We start from the raw sequence: 26,509 nt of genomic DNA on the forward strand, positions 1-26,509 counted from the left end.
TGGTGTAAGGAAATTAATTTCAACAAAACTGAAAAATATGTATCTGTAAAGGGTTAGCAGTAGAGAAGGGGAGTGAGGGAAGAATAGCATTGGAAGGTAACCTCACTTCATTCTGAATAAACACGATACATATCTGACGAGCAAAACTTAAAAAAAAAAGTGGGTAGGACCCAGATCTGGATGTCTTTCTATCACCATTTCTAAGCAATTTAATTTTTTTGCTGTTGTCTCTGTTTTGGTAAGGGATTACTTACTTTAGGGGCCTTTAAACTGCGATTGGACTTTCATGAACAGAGATTGTTTCGTACAGACAGATTTCTTCTAAACATTTAGATCTTAAACTGGTTCCCGAGATCTACTAATGGTGCATACTGGCTAAACAGGCATGGAGAATGTTAGGGTAGAAAGCAAGATGCTGGAGGGGGGGGAAAAGAGAAAAATGAGTTGGCGTGTGATGTATGAGAGGCCACTAGGATGAGTGCAACACAAAAAGGTGGAATGGATGAGGCAATAATGTATGAGAAGGTCTTGGCACCTCATATAAACAAAAAGAACTGAGAACCACTGTTAGAAAAGAGATGGGCTATCCAGTATTCAGTAGCCCTTCAGGCCATATCTGCTCTGCATTCAGTGGGCAGACCTAACTACATCCTGCAACTCTACCTCAAATTCCCCAGAGTGTAAATCATGCCTTTCCCAACGCAGGTGAATCAAACGGAGAAGTTTTCTCAATTCAAGCAGTCTGCATTATAAATGAAAATTTAGTCCAAAAACAGTTGAAAGTCACAAGCAAAAACATCCACATTACAATCTCTGGCACAACAGGTTGACTTTATGAATTTTCTGAGGATCATAGTCATACTCTTGCAGATAAATTCTTCGTCCAAATTATTTAAAACCAGCTGTCAATGCACTTCAATATATGTATTTTTCAATGGGATATTGACAGTATATTTGGTACCCAACCCTAATTGACCTTGAACTGAGTAGCTTACCGCACGATTTCAGGGAGCAGTTGAGAGTCATTACTTACCCACCATTTGATGAAACTGAATATTGAAATAAGTCTGGCTCCATCGAACCTTCTTCCTTTGGCAAACTTTTGACAAATTCTGAATACTGTTGTCCTGGTTCATAAAGCTTGGTATTTTCACAAAGCGATTGATAGTTAACAGGAAGGGAGACTACTTGGGCATGCTGCATCTGAAACAAGTTGACTGTCACCTGAAAGAGTCAGTTATTCTTATTGAAATATTTCCTGTAAAAGGTAGTAGTACTGCAACTTAAGTGACAATGTTTTTAAGAAGTTAGAAAATTTTGTGAACTTCACAAACATATTCTTTCTATAATTACAAATTATAACTTCGCAACCATCATTTACAGAACAGAAGCTTACCGATTTTAATGTAAGATCACATTGGTAGACTAATTCACGTAATTGTGTAAGTATATCACTTTTGATGTTTTCCATATTGCTTCGTTTTTCATTGGCATCTAATATAGAAGCTTTGAAATGTTCTTCAGCTTCTTCAGCCTGCAAAACAGTTTTAAAATGATCAATTGTGCATGGATTCAATTTTTATTGTCTCAAATGTTCAAAGTAACTGAGTCTTTAAGGCAGGCGTTCCCAGACAAGATTTTGGCGTCACAAGCTTCAAAGCAGAAGTGACTGTCAACAAGCTTAGGCTGCTCTGACAGCTGTGTGGCCTCTGAAAAACATTTCTGTTTTTCATGAGCAATGTACCTGACCAACTCCACACAGATCTGATACCTGTTGCATGACAGCACTGTGTGAAAAGGCAAGTGTTCATTCTGCACACCCTTTTATCAACTGCTCTGAAGGTGGTGGGAGATGGCAATATGGAAGATGAAGGGAAGGCAAGATGGGCATGAACATGGGGTTACACTAGATACAAGTTTAGGAAGCATAGACTGAAGGGTAAAATAACTGTATAGATAACTTTAACAGTTGAGTACTATAAAATTTTAAATTGGGATTACTTGAATGAAATCTTCACTCTGCACCTCAGAAAGTTAGTATTTTTAATTATCAAATTGCTGGCAACATAATGATGTTACTATGAAACTGAATCAATTAAATATACAATTCAAAATCTTAAATTGTGTTAAAACAGTTAACATTCCTAAAGACGACAGACAAAACAAAACTGTGGCAAATTACAATATGGTTTAAACAATTACTTTTTGTAAGGCATCTTCTTCCAGTTTTCTTTTTTTTTCAAGATGTCTGTTGTACGTTCCAGTTATCCCACCACTGAAACTCAAATGTTCCTCTTCTGCTCGCACTGTAGAAGACCTGGCTTTCTCATACTCTTCTTGGCGTTGAAGGTACAATAGGTTTGCTTTCCTATGGGATGTTTCTGCTTCATGCTGACAAGTACAGAAAAGTATTTTAATATTTAGAATATTAATACGCAGTTCTTTTAAAAACAACGAATGAAGAGCAAGTCAGAAAACTGATTAAATGTTAAAATTGCGTTATAGAAAGACTTATGCTTATCTTAAAACATTATAGAACATTGTACCATTTTTCTTTGTTCTCGCTGCCATTGCTCTTTAATTTCTTTACGTTGCTTATCCAGTTCATTCCTTCGCAACAGAAGTGGCTGCAAAAACACAGAGGAACAAAGATGTTGTTTTGTAACAACATTTGACAACTTTGAGTTTTAAACATACTATAAAAATTATGAGTTCAGTTTATCATATTTCAAGAGTTGAACTGCAATTTTCAAATGTTGTTAAACACCCAATATAGTCCCACATTCAAGATTATGGAGATATGAGCCAACTTTACACACCCAAAAAACACAAGCTGAAAATAAATTACCTTGATGAGATGCTAAACAGAAGGAATGAAGAAGAAAAATAAACTGTTCGTTTCTCATATTATTACTGTACACCTTTTAGTAGATCACTTGCCTATCCACTCAAGGATCATCATATGGAGATCAAAAGTGGTAGGGAATGAGAGAATGAGACAAAGAAATTAAAATCATATATCTCCAAAATTAAGAAGAAACTGGAATGGTTTGATAAGTCTCTGAAAAAACAATACAGGTCGTTCTGCTATAATGTGACAGTTGTTCCTCTGCAACCTCGCTCTGATAGAAAATTGCATTATGAAAAACCACTATAGAAAATCATGCTGTAGAAGACCGCTATACCCGTTCAGCAGAAAGTTTGTGTTATCCAAACAATGCCCACAATTTGTCAATCGCATTATAGCCAATTTGCATTAACGAAACACACATTGTACCAGAACAACCTGTAAACTAATTAGGAAATAAACTCGAAACAAAAGTTGAGCCAGTATTTAGTGAACACAAACTTCCTTTGTATTAGTATTTCAATGGGAAACTGGTGTCATGAAATACCAGTAAATTTGAACTTGTAATAATGAAACAATAATCATTATAGAGTCATAGAGACAGACCCTTCGGTCCAACCCGTCCATGCCGAGCAGATGTCCCAACCCAATCCAGTCCCACCTGCCAGCACCCGGCCCATATCCCTCCAAACCCTTCCTGTTCATTTACCCATCCAAATGCTTCTTAAATGTTGCAATTGCAATCAAAACTTCCCTCAGCAAAATGAAATTAAACCATGCAAAGGTCTCACCTGAATAAATTTATTTGATTGGAGGCCTGCTCCAGTTTGAAGAAGAGCTTGACAATACTCAACATCATAGTCAAAAGCAGACATATACACTGATTGAAATGGCATGTGCTCCTGTTCAAAAATAAAATAAAAATATGATCCGAGCTAATGGTACTACTGGACAAGTCAAATACCAAATTAGACCTGTATTATGTTTAATTTGTTTGGTTAATTAACATCAGAGTTAGTCGCTAAGACATAATAACATGGCTGCAGATGTTCTTTAACAGTAGAACATAGCTTGGTATGGTTGTTTCTTGTCCAATATTGGAGTTAGAAAAATGCTAACACAAACATTAAAATTAAGTTTCAAATTGATATCCAACACCAAATTACAGAGATTCAATTTGGAAGATATGATACTCCGAACTCAAAGAGTTGAGTTTATGCTTAACTCCTCCCAGTTTCTCTTTCGTGAACTGTAGAGACAACATCACAATTCGTGCAAGTTTGATTGCATGAACACTTCATAACTTTGATGACCTAAATTTTTCAAATTCTAACACTGTTAAGATTTCTAACCCAAACCCTACTTGTTTGGAAACTTCTCAAGTCAATAAAGTGTAATGCTGGAGAAAGCACAGCAGGTCGGGCAGAGTGTGTTGACGTTTTAGGCTTAAACCTTCATTAAAACTGGGAAGGGGGAAGGGGGCTAAGATATAAATGGGAGTGAGATAGCTGGGATGGCGACAGGTGGGTGAAAGTAGGAGGAAATGATTGTGTTAGATCAGTGGGATGTGTGGAATGGATTGGTGGGAATCCCCCTAGTCATCACATTCCAGCCCACTAATCTCCAAATTCAGCACATCATCCTCTGCCATTTTGCCACCAACAGTCAGACCCCCACCACCAAAAATACATTTCCCTCCCTACCCCTATCTGCATTCCATAGGGACTGTTCCCTCCGTGACTCACTTGTTAGGTCCACATTCCCCACCAACACCCTCTCCACGCTTGGCATTTCCCCTGCTGCCGTAAGAGGTGCAAAGCCTGCACCGATACCTTCTCCCTCACTTCCATCCAAGCTCCCAAGGATCATTCCAAATCTGGCAATGATTTACTTGCATATCCTCAAACCTCATTTACTCGTGGAACGGTTCAGAGAACATATCTAGTCTATATGCACCAAACAACCTCACCTTCCTGTAGCCATTCATTTCAACTCCCCCTCCCATTCCCCCCATGACGTGTCCATGCTGGGCCTCCTCCACCGCCTAAACAAGGCCACCCACAAACTGGAGGAGGAACACCTCATCTTCCACGTTGGGGGCCTTCAATCACACGGCCTCAACATTGAATTCAATTTCCAAACCTCCCCTCCCCATCCCAGATCCAACCATCTGACTTGGCTCCATCCTCTTGATCTGACCTGTCTGTCCACCTTCCTTCCCACCTATCCTCTCCACGCTTCCCACCGACCTATCACAATCATTTCCTATCTTCGCCCACCTATTGCAATCCCAACTATCTTTCCCCTAGCCCTACCCTCCCATTTAATTCTTGGCCTCCTTCCTCTCCCCAGTCCTGATGAGAGGTTAAGCCAAAATGTCGATTCTCTCGCTCCTCAGATGTTGCCTGACCTGCTGTGCTTTTTCCAGCACCACACTTTATTGACTCTGACTTCTCCAGCATCTGCAGTCCTCACTATCTCCTGGAAACTCCACAAATTAGGGAAACCATTGCTGCTGCAATGACTGGGTGTCCCTGAATTGAACAAACTCTTGTTGTGCATGAAAGTAAAATTTGCTTCAGAACAAAATTCTTGATGCTTCCCAACTGAATTTTGAATTCTCTGCTTTGAAGTCAAAACAAAAATAATGGCTTAATTTATTTTTACATTATTTGTCATAAACCCAAAAGTATAATCATCTTATTCTATTGATACTGCAGGGGTTCTTCCAAGCTCTTGTTTGCAGTCAGATTTCCTCTGGGAACTGGTACATTTAGTTCTTGAATGACTTTGACCTTTTTTCAAAATATATGTAAGAACTTCACAGCATTAACCCATGTCCATCTGTCTCACTTTTTAAAGCAATCCAAAGGCCAAAACATTATGATACATTTTACAGATCCTCTGGTCCAGTGTACCTTCCTCAGAGACTACAGGCCATGTTAGTTTAATATGGGAAATTGTTGGAATTCATTATTTAGGAAGTAATAGCAGAATATTTGGAAAGTCAAAACAAACTCCATCAGAGTCAGCATGGTTTTGTGAAGGTAAATCTTGTGACGGTAAATCATGTTTAACAATGTGCTAAAATTCTTTGAAGATGTTGTAAATGACAGGGATAAATGAGATCCTGACCATATAGCATACCTGGACTTCCAGAAGATATTTAATTAGGTGCTGCACGGAAAGTTTATACACAAGGTTCGGGGTAATTCATTAACTTGGACAGAGGACTGGTTAACCAATAGAAAGAAGAGTTGGGATAAATGGGTCTTTTTCTGGTTGGCAAGATATAACTAGTGGGGTGCCACAGGGTTCAGTTCTCAGGCCTCAACTGTTTACAATCTATGCTAATGACTGGGAGGTGGGGAAGAAAGGACTGAACGGTTATGAAAGCAGACAGAAAGTGGATGTGAAGCCGAGACAAGATTAACCATAATCGTATCAAGTGGCAGAGCAGCCTCAAGGGGTTGAACTGCCCACTCCTGCTACTAGTTCTGACGCTCTTGGATCAAATTTTGGTCAGAAGACCTTTAGCTCACCTATCCTACCCAGCCAATTATCCTTTCTCCCCTACTGGGGCAGCCTTATCAATTATAAGCTGTATTAATCAGTATTCTGAGTAAATTTAAGAACTGATTCACATCCCTTTTGACACCTCTTAAAACTTTTGTGCCTGATTTACTACTGTAGGAATTTTGTGCATATATTCAATGCTCATTCACTCCTAAACATGCTTGACTTATATGAATTGCTCACTTACTAAATCCTCAATTTGTAATCTTTTTCTTGAATTTGTTCATGGGATGTGCATGTTGATTGGATAGGCCAGCATTTATTGCCCATTCCCAATTGTCTAGATAGTAGTTAAGGGTTAACCATACTAGAGTCTGGTGGCACGCGAAAGCCCGGTCAGGTAAGGATGGCAGATGTTAACTTCACTAAAGGACTTCAGTGAACCAGATGATTTTAATGATAATCCAACAGTAGTTACATCAGCTCCAAAGGGCCAGCTCTTTCTTAAAAAAAACCAAATCTCACCATATACCATCGTGGCTTTCTAACCCACATCCCTGGAACATTAGCCCTGGATTCTGCGTTACTAATCCGATGATATTACCACTATGTTACCTATCTACATATGTCACAAAATTACTTCAGAAGAAACAGAATGTTGATAACTGAAGAGCATATTTTGCAACAGCTCTTGCATTCCCCAATATTAGGCAGTGTCATATTTACCTGTTGTCCAATAAAGGTCTTAGCTGACTCTGCCAATTTTGAAAAGCTTCTTGCATATTCCATATCTGGATGTTTAACAAAAATAAAAAAAGATTAGAAATAAAATTCATTCACAAGATGATGGCATCGCTGGCTAAGCCAGCATTTATTGATCATCCATCATTGCCGATAAGGCAAGTAAGAGACAAACAGATACTGTTATGGGTCTATAGTCACATGTAGGCAGATGGGTAAAGGTGGTAGATTTCCTTCCTTAAAAGGACATTGGTGAACCAAATGGGCTTTTCTGACAATCAACAATGATTTCATATATATTGTTAGACTCTTAAATCCACATTTTTTTAACTGAATTCAAATTTCACTGTCTGCCATGGTGGGTTTCAAAAATAGGTCTCCAAAACATTAGCTGGGTATCTATATTCATATGTAGTGATAATACCATTTGGTCAACACTCCCCACGGGCAAGGATAATCAAAGCAAAAGTGGGACTGATAGTAGGAACCAAAAATATAATCCTCTTGAGGCGGCAGGCAGCATGCCTGAGATACTAAATAAGTATTTTGTAAGAAAAGGATGCTACCAATTTCACAATAAAGTCATGAAGTTATATAAGCCCAGATGAAATGTAGCAGAGAGGAACGTGAGTTACAAATTGCAAAGTTTCTAGTCAAAAATATTCAACTCCAATTAGGCACTGCTGGGAACTGAAAGATTGCAAATATGACAAAGACAGGCTTTGAATAAAAAAAAGGGAGAAGAATTATATAGGTTATGGCACAGGTTAAAAATAGAGCATAAAAATAGATTATTTAGTCCAAACAATCCAGTGTGTGTTTATGCTCGACTAAAATTTCTTCATATATTTCCATAGCTAACTATCAGCATAACCCTCAGCCCCACTCATATTCATACAGTCATACAGCACAGAAACAAACCCTTCGGTCCAACCACTCCACGCCAACCACTCAGCCCTACTTATATTCATAGTCATACAGAACAGAAACAAACCCTTCGGTCCAACCACACCATGCCAACCATAATCTCAAACTGTACTAGTTCCATCTGCCCTTGGACTTGGCTCATATCCCTCCCTTCTTATTCATATACTTACCTAATTTATTTTAAATGTTGTAACTGTATCTGCATCGACCACTTCCTCTGGAAGTTCATTCCACACATAAACCACTCTACTCTAAAAATATTGCCCATGTCTTTTTTTAATCTTTCTCCTCTCACCTTAAAACTATGTCCCTTAGTCTTGAATTTGCCCACTCGAGTGAAAAGCCACCTGCCATTTACCTTATTTATATCCCTCTATAAACCTCTATAATGTCACCCCTCAACCTTCTACACTCTAATGAAACATGTTCCAACCTATCCAGCCTCTCCCCATAACTCAAACCCTCCATTCCTGTCAACGTCCTGGTAAATCTCTTTTGAACCCTCTCTAGCTTAATAATATCAATCCTACTACAGGGAGACCAGAACTAGGCACAGTACTCCAGAAGAGGCCTCACCAATGTCCTGTACAACCTCAACATAATGTCCCAAAGATTTGAGCAATGAAGGCAGGTGTGCTAGACACCTTCTTAACCGTGTCTACAGAAGATGCAAACTTCAAAGAATTATGTACCTGAACCCGTATGTCTCCCTGATCTACAGCACTCCTTTTATATGCATAAGTCTTGCCTTTGTTTATTTTACCAAAATGCAATTCCTATCCAGTCTTGCCCATAAATACATCTGTACAATTCACTTCAATTACTTCCGTAGTAGCTAGATTCCCATTCTCTACACTAAATTCCTTCTAACTTCCCTATTTGACTTCTTCATCTATCTCAACTTTATAGTAGACATGATTTGGAGATGCCGGTGTTGGACTGGGGTGTACAAAGTTAAAATCACACGACACCAGGTTATAGTCCAACAGGTTTAATTAATTGGAAGCACTAGCTTTCTGAGTGCTGCTTCTTCAAGATGTGGTTGTGGAGTACACAATTGTAAGACACAGAATTTATAGCGAAAGTTTACAGTGTGATGTAACTAAAATCATACATTGAAAAATACCTTGTTTGTTAAGTCTCTCATCTGTTGGAATGACCATGATAGCTTCACTTCTTTCATATGTAAATCACAAAACCTTTTTAAAAAGTTACATTCTCAGGTTAACTGTAACAATTGGTGTCAGCCCAGATAATGTGTTGAAGATGTTCACCCCGTGTGTGCGGTTGTCTGTGCCATAATGATTAGACTGCTTCTCATTTAAAAAATTAGTTAAGAGTCTTACATAGATTCATGCAGTTTTTGAGCAAAGTACAATGTAACTCTGCAAGTACAAATTCACCCCACAAAGATATATACGTGTGTGTGTGTGTTTTTAAGTGGTCTAAGTCTGTGAGAGGATGCATGTATGAGTGTGGGAGTGTGCTTCTGTGTGCGTGTCTGTGTCTCGGAGTGCCTGTGTGTATGTCTGGGGTGGGGGCTTGTGAATGTCTGAGAGAGAGAGTGTATATGTGTATGTGTCTACACTCTCTCAGACACTCACAACCCCCCACTCATGATTGTGTAGAGTAATCATGAATTGGAAGACAGAAAGCTAGAATTGTTTGCAAACATGATAGGAGGAAAGAGTGCATGGTTGCCTTAAGAGATAAAGTCCTTTACTAAGCTTGGACATTTATGCAGAAAAATGTGTCTGTAAGCAGCTGCAGATTACAGACAGTTCTGAAATTGAAACATGTATCAATTGGCTTGTTTTGATGTTTTGGCAACTGGCTTGAATCAGCCAATTAAAAATGAAAAGCCAACTGAACTTAAATCTGACGGTTTTGACAATGTCATACCAATGTTATTGGAAGGAAATTGATATGTCATCCATGGTATATAAGCAGAGGGTTTTTCAAAATCGGTGCGAGAGCCAACTGCCATCTGAAGAGAGTACAAACCCGTCCTCTGAGAAATAAATAAATACTTAGCTCTCACACAAAATAACTAAGCTCTCGAAAAAAAATCAGCAGAATAGATATCACAACACTTCTAGTTAAGAGTCTTCACAGAAGAAATTACAGCAGGATCAGCAGAAGAAAGACATTTGTGACTTGAGATCAGCAGAAGAAAGGCTGGAGAGACAGCAGAGAAGACAGAGAATTCCGGAAGACACATTCTGCGTCAACTTTCAGAGACTAAGTTTTAATTTATTGTTTTCTTATCACTTGGATTTATATAAGTGGGATCTTTGTTTATTGGAACACACACCAATATAATTTAGTTCAGTTACAAAATAATTAGTAGTTAGGGGGGGAATTGTTTGGTTTGTTAGTAATTCTGTTAAATTGTTCACTGTTAAATAAATAAATTGTTACTTGTTACTTATAAAGTGAGTATCAGAGATTCCATTCATTTAACCACGTTTAACAGATTGTGAGGAGCAAGGTGAGCTTCTCTGGGTGCTTTGGGTTTAATTATTAGAAGGGAACCTCTGTTCCCGCCATAACAGATTGGGGTTGGGGTTTCAGTTTAGTTAGCAGAGGGGTTCGACCATTTCTCCTCTGTAACAAGAGGAATGAGATGGACAGGTAGGAATAAATAGGAAGGAAAGTGGATTTATATTCAATCACCATCTTCAACAAAAAGGAACCTCCTAAGGTCCTTCACAGAAGTGATATATAACACCTCAAAAGGAGATTACAGAGGAGGTATACTCAAATCGTACGGGAAAGGAATACTGCATGGAGAGAGAGAGCAAAACTGAAGATGTGCACCTCGGAGCAGAAACGTTGAAGGAAGATTTGACAAATTTTCACAATCAACAATATTGATCAAGCACAGCTGTTTCCAGTGGCAAAACAGCTGGTAAACAAGAGATAACAGCTAGTATTTAACAAATCACATTTAAAACATTCATGTGAAGTGCCTTGTTAAAATAAATAGTGACCTTCATAAAAGATTTTAGGATAGATGATGAAACATTTGGCCAAAGAAGTCATTTTAAAGATAGTTTTCCAGAGGAAAGTGAGGTAGAGACCTAAGAGGTTCAAGGAAGGAATTCTTAACTGCGAGTCATTCAATTTAGGTCAGTCTACATATGATGGCTGAGCGAAAAATGGTGCAAATTAGAATAGAGACAGAACTTTAGATAGTGTCAGGTTTGGGGAGGGTAGAATACAGGCTGCTGGCACATATATATGTACGGTAAAGTCTAGGTAATAAAGGAATTGAGGAGTGATTCAGCATCAGATGAGTGAGGAAGGGTTGGAGACCAGTGACATTACAGAGATGTCTGCTCTGATGGCAGCTGACATTGGTGCATGCGCAGAACGGCGCAGAGACTTTGGCGCTGACATTAGCACATGCACAGAACGAAGCAACTAAAATGATCACTACTGGAATCGCACTATTGCGAACACTGGCAAGCCTTCTTGAAAAGACTGTTCCCCAATTACATTAATGATGGCACGATATGTTACTGGAATCAAATATGACATCAAAGGTTGCAAACAGTTAGGTTTCTCCTCAATTTTCAGGGAGAGGGAGGTGTTGATATCTAAAAAGCAGAGTTTGTGGTGGAGGCCAAAGACAATTAGAAAGTTTGAGGCTATGATTAGTTGGAAGAAATATCTGCGGTAGTACTAAATTGTTTCACAATTCTTCAGTGACATTATAGCCACATTGCACTGTTGAAACGTGCTTTATGAGAACTATCTACACTGATCTTTTACTTTTGAATGTTGTGATTGAGGGTCAGCATGGAAATGAGAAAAAGGGCTCAGAGATAGATTTCACAAGAGCAGGAGCAGAATCCATTGAAGGTGATTCATTGGCAATGGAACTAAGTCAGCACAGCGTTGTCTGTCTGGACTAGTCAAGCAACAGCCTGACACTGTCTGTTAAATATGATTCTATGAGTCTGACTATGTCCTAGATAATATCATCACAATTCTTATGCCACTGGTAGGAAAGATGCAGCAGAGGTGATGACATGGTGGTATACAGTGGGAGGGTGTTGCCTTGGAAGCCTTCAACATTGACTGTGCAGCCAATGAAATCTTATGGCATCAGGTCAAAGATGGGTAAGGAAACCTCCTTCTTATCACATAGAAGCTACTCATCCCATCAAACAAATGAAATCAAATACCACTCGGAGAAAGCACTGATAGTGGCAAGGGCACCTAGCATACTCTGAGTGGGCAACAACAGCATTACTATTAACCAAGCTGGTCGGGTTCTAAAAAGGACATTGTTGCTAGTCTGAGACTACATTAGATGGTTTAAAGAACCAAGTAAAAGGAAAAATACAGTTCATCTCAGCCTCACTAAATTTCCTGCAACACATGGGCCTGGTCCATGCAAATTTAGACATCATATACTCGGTCCCCTCATCCAAGAAAATGACAGATTTTACAGTTGAAGCCACAACACAGTGAACAACTTACCCAGATTTAGCCGTTTTTCCAACCAGGCTAAAATATCTTTGGTATATTTTGACCAAGTTTTGACATACATCAGAGCTGACTCTATCCCACTGTCATTTTTAAGTAACATGTTGTCAACCTCCTCTGCTCGAAGAGCTCCTGAAAACCGGAAATGAAACATTAAAGAATGAGAGATGAACCAAATTTTCCAAGATATTGACGACAATACATGAAGTAATTTCTCCTGATCTCCCCTATTTCTACTGGTTTTGGAGTTGTGTAGGTACTGAATAGTGATAAAATTAGGGCTGGACTTTTTTCAGGACTGAAATGAGCAAACTTTTAAACACCAAAAGATAATAGGAGTTTGGAACTCACTTAGAGTCATAGAGGTGTACAGCACAGTGTCACAAAGCTAGTCCCTTTTTTTCTAAAAGCTATTCCTTGGCTCAAGGAGACTCTGTCCTTGATTTCTTCCAGAGGGGCAATAAACCAGGCTGGGTGCTGATCAGTCTGGTTTGGAACAAAGATGAAATGGATTTTGAGAGGCCTTTTGTCTATATGTAAACAGATGAGACTTCAGGCCAAAGTGGTCATGTTTTAGAAGTGACCTGTATAAAGAGAGGGGAGTGGTCAGCTCTCCAGCTGAGCTGAGCTGAGCAGTTTTAGTTTGGTCTTGAACTAGGAAGTTCGACAGGGAGCTGTGTGGAAACTCTCTCTCTTTTCTGCTCTTCAACTTCAACCTGTAAGCATGTGTTCCATTGATGCTGATTTTTAAAGGGAGTTTGCTTATTGGGACTATTGTGTATATTTGGAATAGTATAATCAAGTCTAATTAGAAGGTTGAGTTCTGTAAAGGTTCTTTAATCTGTTCTCCGAGTTTCATTGTGTAACTTTGTGAATACATTTCAGTCTGTTTTAAAATCTAGTGGTCAACCTAACTATCTTACTTCGGGTAATTTTCACTGTCCACTTATCGAAACAAATTGCAAAGTTATGGTCTGGGGCTGCCTGCTTAAGAATGTTTTGAGTGGTCTGTTCTAGTCCATAACAACAGAAACAGATCCTTCGGTCCAACTTGTCCATGCTGACCAGATATCCCAACCCAATCTAGTCCCACCTGCCAGCACTTGGCCCATATCCCTCCAAACCCTTCCTATTCATATACCCATCCAGATGCCTTTTAAATGCTGCAATGTACTAGCCTCCACCACTTCCTCTGGCAGCCCATTCCACACATGCACCACCCTCTGCATGAAAAAGTTGCCCCTAAGGTTCCCTTTTATATCTTTCCCCTCTCACACTAAACTTATGCCCTCTAGTTCTGGACTCCTCCACCCCAGGGAAAAGACCTTGTCTATTTACCCTATCCATGCCCCTCACGACTTTATAAACTTCTATAAGTTCACCGCTCAGCCTCCGACGCTCCAAGGAAAACAGCCCTAGCCTATTCAACCTCTCCCTAGCTCAAATCCTCCAACCCTGGCAAGTTTAAGTTTAAATCAGATCAGTTTTCCAAATAGAGGAACTAAGGATATAGATCAAAGGTGGGAATTCTGAGTTATACTGTAGATCAATTCTGTTCTTGTTTAGTGGCAGAATGGGTTTGAGGGGCAAAACAGCCTACTTCTGTTCCTATGCATCAGCAACAAGCTACAGATTATGGACTAAATAAATAGTCACTATGACCACAAAATATACTTTAGTGTTAGTTGAAAATAATGTCATGCCACTTCAAAGACAATGGAGTAAATTACTTGCAAAATAAATCAGTGGTGGTGTAAATATTTTAGTCATGTCTGATCTGCATGTAAATATCATATAACTATAGAAAGTAAAATTCCTAGATGGTAGTCATTTCCCTTACATAAAGTCTGCACACAACATAGACTAATTGCGCAACATATAAAAATAAAGCTACACTTCTTTAAAGTATCTATTGCATCAATTGCAAAATTGGTTCCAAACATTATATACTCCATTGCTTTTTCTACCAAAGGTGCATTATTTGTTACTTTAGTCAAGTCAAATTTGTTTATGGTTAAGTAATCAATTAGGGTATTACAGAATTGAATAATGGCTGGCACCTAATGGCAGGAGGAGGAAAACATTTGGATATATGATCAGCATACTGGGTGACTAAACACCACTTAACTAATAATGTAGATTAGTCATTGAGATTTTTAAGAAAGGACTGGAATTGATATACCTTTCATAATTTAAGAAATTTCCTCACAGCCAGTGATGTACCTTTATGAAGTGTAATTGCTTTTAGTATGGGAAATATGTCCTATTTGTACACAAAGTTACACAAATAAATTACCAATTATTCTGTTCCAATGATGTTGCTAGATATAATTGAAATGCTATAATACTGATTTGAAACATTAAGCTCCATATCCCCTCCACCTCCCCCAAGAATAGATGCACATGATTCCTTGGTGCTTGCTTAAAAAATCCCTCCGTACCTCAACCTTATGACTCAGGTGAGTGCAACCACAGAAGCAATGCTGAATTCTAAATTTCAAACGTTACACATGTTGATTTATTTCATAACAAATAATTTGTAACCTGCAGTGCATAATTTCTATTTCAGTATTTTTGCACATCTACATGGAACTACCCACTTAGAGTCAAACAGCATGGAAACAGAGTCTTCGGTCCATCTATTTCCTGCCAAATGTTCCCAAAAACTAGTCCTGATTGCCTGCATTTGGCCTATATCCCTCCAAACTTTTTCTATTCACGTACTTATCCAAATGGTTTTTAAATGCTGTAACTGTTCCTGCATCCACCGCTTCCTCGGAGTTCATTGCATGCACAAACCACTCTGTGTAAAAACACTGCTCCTCATGCCCTTATTAAATCTTTCTCCTCTCACCTTAAAAACATGCTCCCTAATTTTGAACTCCTCACCAGAGGGAAAAGCCCTTGGCTAATCACCGTATCTTTGCCCCTCATGGTCTTATAAACTTCTATAAGGTCACCCCTCAACTTCCTATGCTCCAGTGAAAAAAGTCCTGGCCTATCTAGCCTCTCCCTATAATTCAAACCCTCCATTCCAGGCAACATTCTTTAAATCTTTCTGAACCCTCTTGAATTTAATATCCTTCCTATAGAAGGACAACCAGCACTGCACATAAGACCATAAGACATAGGATTGGAAGTAAGGCCATTCGGCCAAACGAGTCCACTCCGCCATTCAATCATGGCTGATGGGCATTTCAACTCCACTTACCCGCATTCTCCCCGTAGCCCTTAATTCCTTGTGACATCAAGAATTTATCAATCTCTGCCTTGAAGGCATTTAGCGTCCTGGCCTCCACTGCACTCTGCAGCAATGAATTCTACAGGCCCACCACTCTCTGGCTGAAGAAATGTCTCAGCATTTCTGTTCTGAATTTACCCCCTCTACTTCTAAAGGTTGTGTCCATGGGTCCTAGTCTCCTCGCCTAACGGAAACAATTTCCTAGCGTCCACCCTTTCCAAGCCATGTATTATCTTGTAAGTTTCTATTAGATCTCCCCTTAATCTTCTAAACTCCAATGAATATAATCCCAGGATCCTCAGCCATTCCTCACATGTTAGGCCTACCATTCCAGGGATCATCCGTATGAATCTCCGCTGGACACGCTCCAGTGCCAGTAAGTCCTTCCTGAGGTGTGGGGATCGAAACTGGACACAGTACTCCAAATGGGGCCTAACTAGAGTTTTATAAAGTCTCAGTAGCACAAAGGTGCTTTTATATTCCAAACCTCTTGAGATAAATGACAACATTGCATTCGCTTTCTTAATCACGGATTCAACCTGCATGTTTACCTTTAGAGAATCCTCGACTAGCACTCCCAGATCCCTTTGTACTTTGGCTTTACGAATTTTCTCACTGTTTACAAAGTAGTCCATGCTTGTATTCTTTTTTCCAAAGTGCAAGACCTCGCATTTGCTCACATTGAATTCCATTAGCCATTTCCTGGACCACTCTCCCAAACTGTCTAGATCCTTCTGCAGCCTCCCCACTTCCTCAGTACTACCTGCCTGTCACCTAACTTTGTATCATCGGCAAACTTCGCTAGAATGCCCCCAGTCCCTTCATCCAGATCATTAATATATAACGTGAACAGCTGTGGCCCCAATACTGAACCCTGCGGGACACTGCTTGTCACCGGCTGCCATTCCCAAAAAGAACCTTTTATCCCAACTCTCTGCCTTCCGTCAGACAGCCAATCCTCAATCCATACCAGTAGCTCACCTCGAACACCATGGGCCCTCACCTTGCTCAGCAGCCTCCCGTGTGGCACCTTATCAAAGGCCTTTTGGAAGTCTAGATAGACCACATCCACTTGGTTTCCCTGGTCTAACCTACTTGTCACCTCTTCAAAGAATTCCAACAGGTTTGTCAGGCACGATCTCCCCTTACTAAATCCATGTTGACTTGTTCTAATCCGACCGTGCTCTTCCAAGAATTTAGAAACCTCATCCTTAATGATGGATTCTGGAATTTTACCAACAACCGTGGTTAGGCTAATTGGCCTATAATTTTCCATCTTTTGTCTTGATCCTTTCTTGAACAAAGGGGTTACAACAGCGATCTTCCAATCATCCGGGACTTTCCCTGACTCCAGTGACTCCGCTATTTCCTCAGCCACCTCCATCAGAACTCGAGGATGTATCCCATCGGGGCCAGGAGATTTGTCAATTTTAAGACCATTTAGCTTTTCTAGCACTTTCTCTTTTGTAATGGCAACCATACTCAACTCAGCCCCCTGACTCCCTTTAATTATTGGGATATTACTCATGTCTTGGCTGAAAATGTGTTGCTGGAAAAGCGCAGCAGGTCAGGCAGCATCCAAGGAGCAGGAGAATCGATGTTTCAGGCATGAGCCCTTCTTCGGGAATCCTCACTTTCTCCCCTCTCCTGCTCCTTGGATGCTGCCTGACCTGCTGCGCTTTTCCAGCAACACATTTTCAGCGCTGATCTCCAGCATCTGCAGTCCTCACTTTCTCCTATTACTCATGTCTTCCACTGTGAAGACTGACGCAAAGTACTTGTTAAGTTCTCCTGCTATTTCCTTATCTCCCATCACATAGAAGAGGCTTCATCAACTTCGTGGACAACTTCAACATATGTCTTAACTCCTACACTCAAAAGGTCTGTGCAATGAAGGTAAATATGCTAAGCACCTTAACCATCCAGTTTACGTGTGATGCAAACTTCAAAAAAATTATGGACCAGAACTACTAGGTCTCTCTGTTCTACAATGCTACCCATGGCCCTACCATTAACTGTACAAGAGCTGCCTTGTTTGTTTTACCAAAATGCAATACCGCACATTTATCCAAACTAAACTCCATCTGCCACTCCTCAGCCCCTTGACCCAATTGATCATGATCAATTTGCAATCTTAGGTAACTTTCTTCATTGTCCAGCAAACCACTAAATTTGGTGTCACCTGCAAACTTACTAATCATGCCTCGTATATTCTCATCCAAATCATTTATATAAATGACAAACAAAAGTGGACCCAGTACTGATCCCTGTGGAGCACTGCTGGTTACAGGCATCCAGTCTGAAAAACAATCCTCTACCAGCACTCTGCTTCCTACTGTCAAACCCATTTTGTATCCAATTGGCAAACTCACCCTGAATCTCCTGTGATTAACTTTACTAATTAGTCGACCACACGGAACCTTGTCAAAGGCTTTACTAAAATCCATGTAAACAACATCTATTGCTCTGCCCTCATCAATCTTTTGGCTACTTCCTCAAAAAACACAATCAAGTTTTTGTGACACGATTACCCTCACACAAACCACGCCAACTATCCCTAACCAGTTTTTGCCTCTCCAAATGTGTATAAATCCTACCTTTCAGAATCGCCTCCAACAACTTACCCACAACTCATGTCATTCTCACATCTCTAAGTTTCCATGCTTCTCCTTACAGCCTTTACTTGATATATAAACTGAACATTATTTCCAAATGATTATGCAAAAGGTATGAAATGATGTATCAAAGTAACACATCACTGGGAAAATAATTTAACATGTCGGTGAAATAATTTAGCAGCCTCAAAGCAACTGACCAGAATTGAAAAATATTCTATTGTTTTTATACTTTAAGTTGAAATCACTAATGGGCCCACAATTCCCTACTGCCAGTGTGAGGAAAACTCAAAAGTGGTATTAAGGCACATGAATAACTTCTCTGATATTTGTTTTTGAATTACTGTGGTACATTGATGCAATTTGTTTTCAAAAGACAATAATATATACCATGTTTTTAAATGATCGATCAGAAATATGGACTCTGAGCAAATTGATATGGGTGGACAGTAAACAAATTCATCCTTGGACCAGATAACAAACTGTCCACATCTAGAATGGTTTAAAAAAATGTTATTTAGACCAACTGTAAATAAAACACCCAGCAAGATGAGCATATTTGATATACTTCTAACTAAACCACCAAAATCAGAAGGCAATGGACTCACCCAATTGGTTTGGTTCACATATTCAGGATTAGTTTACTTAAGAGTCATCTGGGCTGCAGATGAACTTGGAGTGGGAGGGTAAAGATCCAGTGGTTGTTATGCACATAGGTACCAACAACAGATAAAACTAGGGCAGAGGCTCTGCTAATAGAGTATGAACAACTAGGAACTAAATTATAAAGCAGAACCAAAAAGATAGTAGTCTCTGGATTACTAGCTGAGTCACAAGCTAACTGGAACAGGGTCAATAAGATTAAGCAGGTAAATGTGTGGCTCAAAGATTGGTGTGGGAGAAACGGGTTCGAATCTACGGGACACTGGCAACAGCACTGGGGAAGAAGGCATCTGTTCCGTGCTGGGACCAGGGTCCCAGCAACTTACATAACTAGGGCTGTAGACAGGGCTTTAAACAAAATTGGGGGTGGTTTCAGTTATAAGGGGAAATTAGAAAATCCAAATTAAAAGAGGAGGTAAGATTGCAGAACTCAGGAGAGGTTATAAAATCTCCAGCACAAACACAGATAGGACAGAATATCTGGAAAGGGTTAGCAATCAAATTTCAAGTACACTGGACAAACGAATGACAATGAGAAGAGTGTTGGTTAATACAGGACTGAAGATATTATACTTGAACGTAGACAGTATAAGGGATAAGGTAAATGAGCTTGTGGAGCAGATCAAAATTGGCAGGTCTGATGTGGTGGGCATCATGGACATGTGGCTGCAATGGGATTGGGATTCAGAGTTTAATATTCAACGATATACATCCTATTGAAACGATAGGCAGGTGGACGGAGGGAATGGGGCTGGCCTATTAGTAAGAAATGAAATGAAATCAATAGTAAGAAATGAAGTAGGGTCAGATGATGTAGAATCTGTGTGGGTAGAATTGAGGGACTGCAAAGGTTAAAATAAAGCACAGTTGGAGTCATGTAGAGGCTTACAAACTGTAGTCAGGAGCTGGGTCGCAAGATACACCAGGAGATTAAAAAAAATGTATTGGAAAGGCAAAGTTAGAGTGATCATGGGGGATTTCAATTTGCGGGTGGACTGGGAAAATCAGGTTGCTAGTGGTTCACAAGAAAAGGAATTTGTGGAATGTCTATGAGGTGTCTTTTTGGAGCAGCTTTTGATGGAGCCCACAAGGAAACAGGCAATACTGGATTTAGTGTTGCACAACGAGGCAGACGATAAGGTGAAGGTGATGGAACTCTTAGGAAGCAGTGATCATAACATGATTGAATTTACTTTGCAATTTGAGAGAGAAGACAGAATCAGAATTAATGGTATTTCAGCTAAATAAAGGCAACTATTAAGGCATGAGAGAGATGCTGGGTAGAACTGACTGGGCGAGGGGTCCAGCAGGAAAGACAGTGGAACAGCAACTGCAGGAGTTTCTGAGAATAATTCAGGAGACACAGCAGAGATTCATCCTGAGGAAAAACAAGCATAGAACAGGAGGATAAGACAACTATGGCTAACAAGGGAAGTCAGGGATAGCATAAAAGCAAAAGAGAAAGCATTTAACAGAGTGAAGAACTGTGGGAAACCAGAGGACTGAGAAGCTTACAAAGACCAACAGAGGGCAACAAAAAAATAAGAGGGAGAAGATTAAATAGGAGTGTAAGCCAGCCAGTAATATAAAAGGAAGACTGTAAGAGTTTTTTTAGATATATAAAGGGCAAAAGAGAAGCAAAAGTGGACATTGGGTTGCTGGAAAATGACGCTGGAGAGATAATAGTGGGGAACAAAGCAATGGCTGAGGAACTGAATAATTACTTCATGTCAGTCTTCACAGTGGAAGACATGAGTAATTTCCCAAAAATTCAAGAGTGATGGGGCAGAGCTGAATATGGTGGCCATCACCAAGGAGAAAGTACTAGAAAAACCGAATGGCCTGAAGTTGGATAAATCACCTGGACCAGATGAACTATACCCCAGAGTTCTAAGGGAGTTAGGTGAAGAGGTAGTGGAGGCGTTAGTGGTAATCTTTCAGGAATATCTCGAAACAGGAAGGGTCTCAGATGACTGGAAAATCGCTAATATAACATCCCTGTTTAAAAAGGCAGTAAGGCAGAAGACGGAAAATTACAGATCAATTAGCCTAACCTCAGTTGTGGGAAAGATTCTGGAATCCATTGTGAAGGATGAGATTTCTGAATACTTGGAAGTGTATGGTAAAATAGGGCAGAGTCAGCATGGTTTCATCAAGGGTAGGTCATGCCTGACAAATCTGCTTGAATTCTTTGAGGAAGTAACAAGCAGATTAGATCAAAGAAAGCCAATGGATGTTATCTACTTGGACTTCAAGCAGGTCTTTGATGAGGTACCACTCGGGAGGCTACTGAGTAAGATAAGAGCCCATGGTGTAGAGGCAAGATGCTAGCATGGATAGAAGCTTGGCTGTCTGGCAGAAAGCAGAGAGTGGGGATAAAATGGTCCTTCTCAGGATGGCAGCCGGTGACAAGTGGTGTTCCACAAGGCTCCGTGTTGGGACCACAGCTTTTCACTTTATACATTAACGATCTAGATGAAGGAACTGAGGGGATTCTGGCCATGTGTGCAGATGATACAAAGATAGGTAGAGGGACAGGTAGTATTGATGAAGCAGGAAGGCTGCAAAAGGGGAGTGACAGGTTAGGAGAGTGGGCAAAAAAGTGGCAGATGGAGCATAATGTGTGAAAGTGTGAGGTCATGCACCTTGGTAGAAAGGATAAAGGCATGGACTATTTTCTAAATGCGGAGAAAATTCAGAAGTCTGAAGTGCAAAGAGACTTGGGAGTTCAGTCCAGGATTCTGTCAAGGTAAATTTTTTAGATTAGATTAGATTACAGTGTGGAAACAGGCCCTTCGGCCCAACAAGTCCACACCGACCTGCCGAAGCGAAACCCACCCATACCCCTACATTTACCCCTTACCTAGCACTACGGGCAATTTAGTGTGGCCAATTCACCTGACCCTGCACATCTTTGTGATGTGGGAGGAAACCGGAGCACCCGGAGGAAACCGCAGACACGGGGAGAACGTGCAAACTCCACACAGTCAGTCGCCTGAGGCGGGAATTGAACCCGGGTCTCTGGCACTGTGAGGCAGCAGTGCTAACCACTGTGCCACCGTGCCGCCCACTAAACTTGCAGATTGAGTCAGTAGTTTGCAATGATGGTATTTATTTTGAGAGAATTTGAATATAAAAGCAGGGATGTACTTCTGAGGCTCTTTCAGGCTCTGATCAGGCCACATTTGGAGTATTGAACAGGATTGAACAGCTTCACATATGAGGAACGTTTGAGGACTCTCGGTCTGTACTTGATGGAGAGGGACTCACCCTCACCTCCTTCCACCTATCGTATTCCCAGCGCCCCTCCCCCCTATCCTTTATCTCAGCCCGTTTGGCACACCAGCCTCATTCCTGAAGAAGGAATGCCCGAAACGTCGATTCTCCTGCTCCTCGGATGCTGCCTGGCCTGCTGTGTTTTTCCAGCACATTTTTCAACTCTGTACTTGATGGAGTTTAGAAGGATTGGGGAGGTGGGTCTAATTGAAACTTACAGAATACTGAATGGTCTGAACAGAGTGGATGTTGGGAAGATGTTTCCATTGGTAGGAGAGACTGGGACCTGAGGGCACAGTCTTAGAGTAAAGTGAAGACCCTTTACAATGGAGATAAGGAAAAACTTCTTCAGCCAGAGAGTGGTGATTCTATGGTATTCACTGCCATAGAAAGCTGTGGAGGCCAGGTCATTGAGTATATTTAAGATGGAGATAGATTGGTTCTTGATTGTAGAGGGGATCAAGAGTTATGGGGAGAAAGCGGGAGAATGGGGTTGAGAAACATATCAGCCACGATTGAATAGCAGAGCAGACTCAATTGGCTAAATGGCCTAATTTCTGCTCCTATGTTTTACAGTCTAAGGGTTGTAGTATCGCAAAATTTATAAGATTTGTAAAGTTTATTAGTACCTTGTAAGTCATCCTTTTCATGAATTGATCCTCGAGATCCCATGGACAGGTTTTCATAAGACTAAAATTAAAAAGAAAACTCATTAATTTTACAACGGGTAAGATATTTATTCAGAAGGGGTACTTCATATTTGAACTGTGAAATTCCATATCATCAGAATCACATCAGCCGGGAACTTTTAAATTGTTTGTTTGCACTTAAAAGCTGCAGCTCATTAAACATGTGTTTTTTTAAAACTTCTAATAGCTATGTGACAGAAAAGAGATGAATTGTAAAATCAAATCTAATTGTTGCAAGAGAGATACACAGTATGGACATGACTTATCCTAATAAATGCTCAGGCTGGGATTGTATACTCAGTATTCATGACATACATTTAGGCATCTTCTGAGTTTAATCTTGCTGAAAACAATTACAGAAACTGACATATACATTCCATAATAGTGCAATAAACACAGTTAACATTTTCAATCATGCTCCAAGTTAACTGCCTAAAGCCAGAATTGTTCTCCTTTGAGTATGTCACCCTATTGCTAGAGTACAAGGAGAAACTGATTCCAGTGGCAGGTTACCATGGACACAGGTACAAAAGTTAATTGGTTCAGAAGCCAGACATGAGAGAATGTTTGTAATGCTCAATGAAAATTGGATAGATAATTGAAGGAGAAAAATATTGCAGAACGAAAACAAAGAAGTCAGACTAACTGAGTACGTCTTTCAAATAAAGACATGCAGGATCAAGTGGCCACCTTTAACATTTTAAGCTTCTATTATTCTATGACCACGTCATAGTACTACATAGTGTAATTCTTCTGTGAACTTACACGGCTTCGTCCATTCAATGGAAGTCCCATAGATGAACCATAGTCTATGTCTCCCATGAGGAAGTCTGAAATGCTACAAGGCAAATTGTTTGATTAAAAGATTTACATATTTAGCACCATGCTTAATACTTCTTTAAACTGACGTGCAAATTCTTTCATTTCTTCTGAAAAACTCAATTTATGCAACTACATAATACATCTTGCTATACAGTACACCAATGCATGTGACTCAAAACTTCCACAGTACTTTATATTTTTATGTAGCACTCTTACAACATCTATATTTCTTCTGTATCTTTTCTGTATTTTTAGCTAAACTATTCAGCATTAATGCTATTTTCAAATGCATAAGGTGAAGCAAGAGTAACTACCCTTGACAGAGTGTGGCACCTAGGAGCCCGAGGAAAACTGAAATCAGGAGGGAAGCACACCACAGTCACTGCGGCAGGAGTTCTTCAGAAATATGCTAGAGGTCCAGCCAACCTCAACTGTCTCTGAGGCATACAGATTCTTGATAAGCAAGGGATAAAAGATTATCAGGACTGATGGGAATGTGGAGTAACCTCGAGTTATAATCTTACTGAAGAGCAGAGCAGGCTCAAAGGGCTAAGTGGCTTACTCCTCCTCCTAACTCACATGCTCAACAATTACGTTCATCCTCATTAAGGTCAGAAATATGGATTTTTGTGATAGTTGCACAACCTTTAGTATCATTTATGACTCTTCAGATGCTGAGCTAGTCCATCCATATAAAATACATGACAAACTTCTGGCATGACGATCAATCATGCTGCACAAATGCTTGTTAATGGTTATGTCCAGCAAGACTCTGCTTTCCTTTGGATATTCAACAGCAATATAATGGGTGAATTCCCCATTGAAAACCAACGTTCTGGAATTACCACTGATCAGAAACATTAGGATTCTGAATAGGCTATTCGATCCATGTACCCTGCTCCACCATTCAAAAGCTCATTGGACTGCTGCCTCAACTCCACATTCCTGCCTACTGTGATAACCATAGATTCTTGATAAACAAACATCAAACACTGCAAAAAATCTTTACAATCCTAAACCTAATTTCTCCAATACACAAAACATAGGAGCTAAAGTAGGCCCTTTTGCCTCATGAGTCTGCTCTGCCAATCAGATTGTGCATGGTCCCATATTCCTCAACTCTAATTTCCCACTATATCCCCATAGCCTTTGATACTCATACCATTTAAAAAATTCTTTCCATGTCTGCTCTGAATTTACTCAACACTAAGTCTCCACAGTAACAAATTCCACAGATTCGCTACCCACAAAGCAAAATTCCTCATTTCGGTCTTAAATGGGTGACTCCTTTTTCTGAAATTATGCCCCTCTGTTTTAGACTTCCAACAAGAGAAAACCTCTGTGCATCTACTCTATCAAACCTTAATATATAATAGAGTAATAGAGTATATCTTCACTCATTCTTCTAAACGTCAATATATACAAATTTAAACTATTCAACCTCTCCCCATAAGAAAATCCAGAATCAATGAAGTGAACCTTTTCTGGACTGCCTCTAATGCCAGCATATCTTTCTTTAAAGAAAGGGAATCAAAACTATTCACAGTATTTTAGGCTTATGACTACTGCTTTTTTACAGTTTTTGCAAGACTTATGCATTTCATATTACATGTTCTTTCAAAAAGGCCAACAGACCATTTGTCTTCTGTTACCCTGTGAACTTGGATGATAGCCTTTTATGATTCAGGCAGAGGACCCTCAAAATCATCTGTGCTGCAGCTTTCCGTATCATTTCTGCACTTATTCAGCTCCTCTATTCTTTTTGTCCAAGTGCAGAACCTCACATTTTCACACATTATATTTCATCAAAGTTTTTGCCAACTCACAACCTACACATATATTCCTCTGGAGTCGTTCCAACCTATTTTTGTGTCATTTGCAAACTTCCCATTGGAAATTTGCTTGCTGAGCTGGAAGGTTTGTTTTCAGATGTTTCGTCACCATACTAGGCAACATCATCAGTGAGCCTCTGGTGAAACGCTGGTGTTATGTCCTGCTTGCTATTTATATGTTTTGGGCTCTTAAGGTGGATGATATCATTTTTGTTTTTTTTTCCTCAGAGGTTGATAAATGTGGTCCAAATTGATTCGTTTATTGATGGAGTTCCAGTTTAAATGCCAGGCCTCTAGGAATTCCTATGTGTGCCTGTCTACGGATGGATGTGTTGTCCAGTTGAAGTGGTGTCCTTCTTCGTCTGTATGTAAGGATACTAGTGATAGTGGGTCATGACATTTGGTGGCTAGTTGGTGTTCATGTATGCTGGTGGCTAGTTTTCTGCCTGTCTGTCCAATGTAGTGTTTGTTACAGTCCTTGCATGGTATTTTGTGAATGACATTAGTTTTGCAGGCTGTTTGTATAGGGTCCTTTAGGTGCAAAACTAATGTAATTTACAAAATACCATGCAAGGATTGGTTTATCAAGGAATTCTTAGAAATTATATCTGCAGTGACTTCCCTTGTTATCCTAGAATGCATTTCATCAGGTCCAGGGGACAGATCAGACTCTAGCCCCATTAGCTTCCCTCGCACATTTTCTTTAGTTATTTGATTTGTTTCCTCTCTCACTTTGCTCCTATATTATTTAGTATATTTTAAACGCTATTAATGTCTTTCACCATGAAGACTGATGCAAGACATTTAATTAACTCCTCTACCATTTCCTGATGCCCCATTGT

General features: G+C 39.9%; 1 protein-coding gene across 3 annotated transcripts in view; it reads right to left on the reverse strand.

The window, feature by feature from the left end:
* Positions 1 to 26,509, reverse strand: part of LOC122554193 (rho GTPase-activating protein 29-like) — a 124,321-nt gene that overhangs the window by 32,646 nt on the left and 65,166 nt on the right. For all 3 annotated transcript variants that reach the window (XM_043698842.1, XM_043698843.1, XM_043698844.1), the window contains 9 exons: positions 23,779 to 23,851; positions 22,954 to 23,014; positions 12,524 to 12,661; positions 7,091 to 7,155; positions 3,640 to 3,750; positions 2,547 to 2,627; positions 2,203 to 2,391; positions 1,397 to 1,534; positions 1,034 to 1,224 (listed from right to left, as the gene is read on the reverse strand). In XM_043698842.1, coding sequence (XP_043554777.1) covers positions 1,034 to 1,224; positions 1,397 to 1,534; positions 2,203 to 2,391; positions 2,547 to 2,627; positions 3,640 to 3,750; positions 7,091 to 7,155; positions 12,524 to 12,661; positions 22,954 to 23,014; positions 23,779 to 23,851 — 1,047 coding nt within the window. The remainder of the gene's footprint in view (positions 1 to 1,033; positions 1,225 to 1,396; positions 1,535 to 2,202; positions 2,392 to 2,546; positions 2,628 to 3,639; positions 3,751 to 7,090; positions 7,156 to 12,523; positions 12,662 to 22,953; positions 23,015 to 23,778; positions 23,852 to 26,509) is intronic.

The sequence above is a fragment of the Chiloscyllium plagiosum genome, chromosome 11 (assembly GCF_004010195.1).
Source record: "Chiloscyllium plagiosum isolate BGI_BamShark_2017 chromosome 11, ASM401019v2, whole genome shotgun sequence".
Classification (NCBI taxonomy): domain Eukaryota; kingdom Metazoa; phylum Chordata; class Chondrichthyes; order Orectolobiformes; family Hemiscylliidae; genus Chiloscyllium; species Chiloscyllium plagiosum.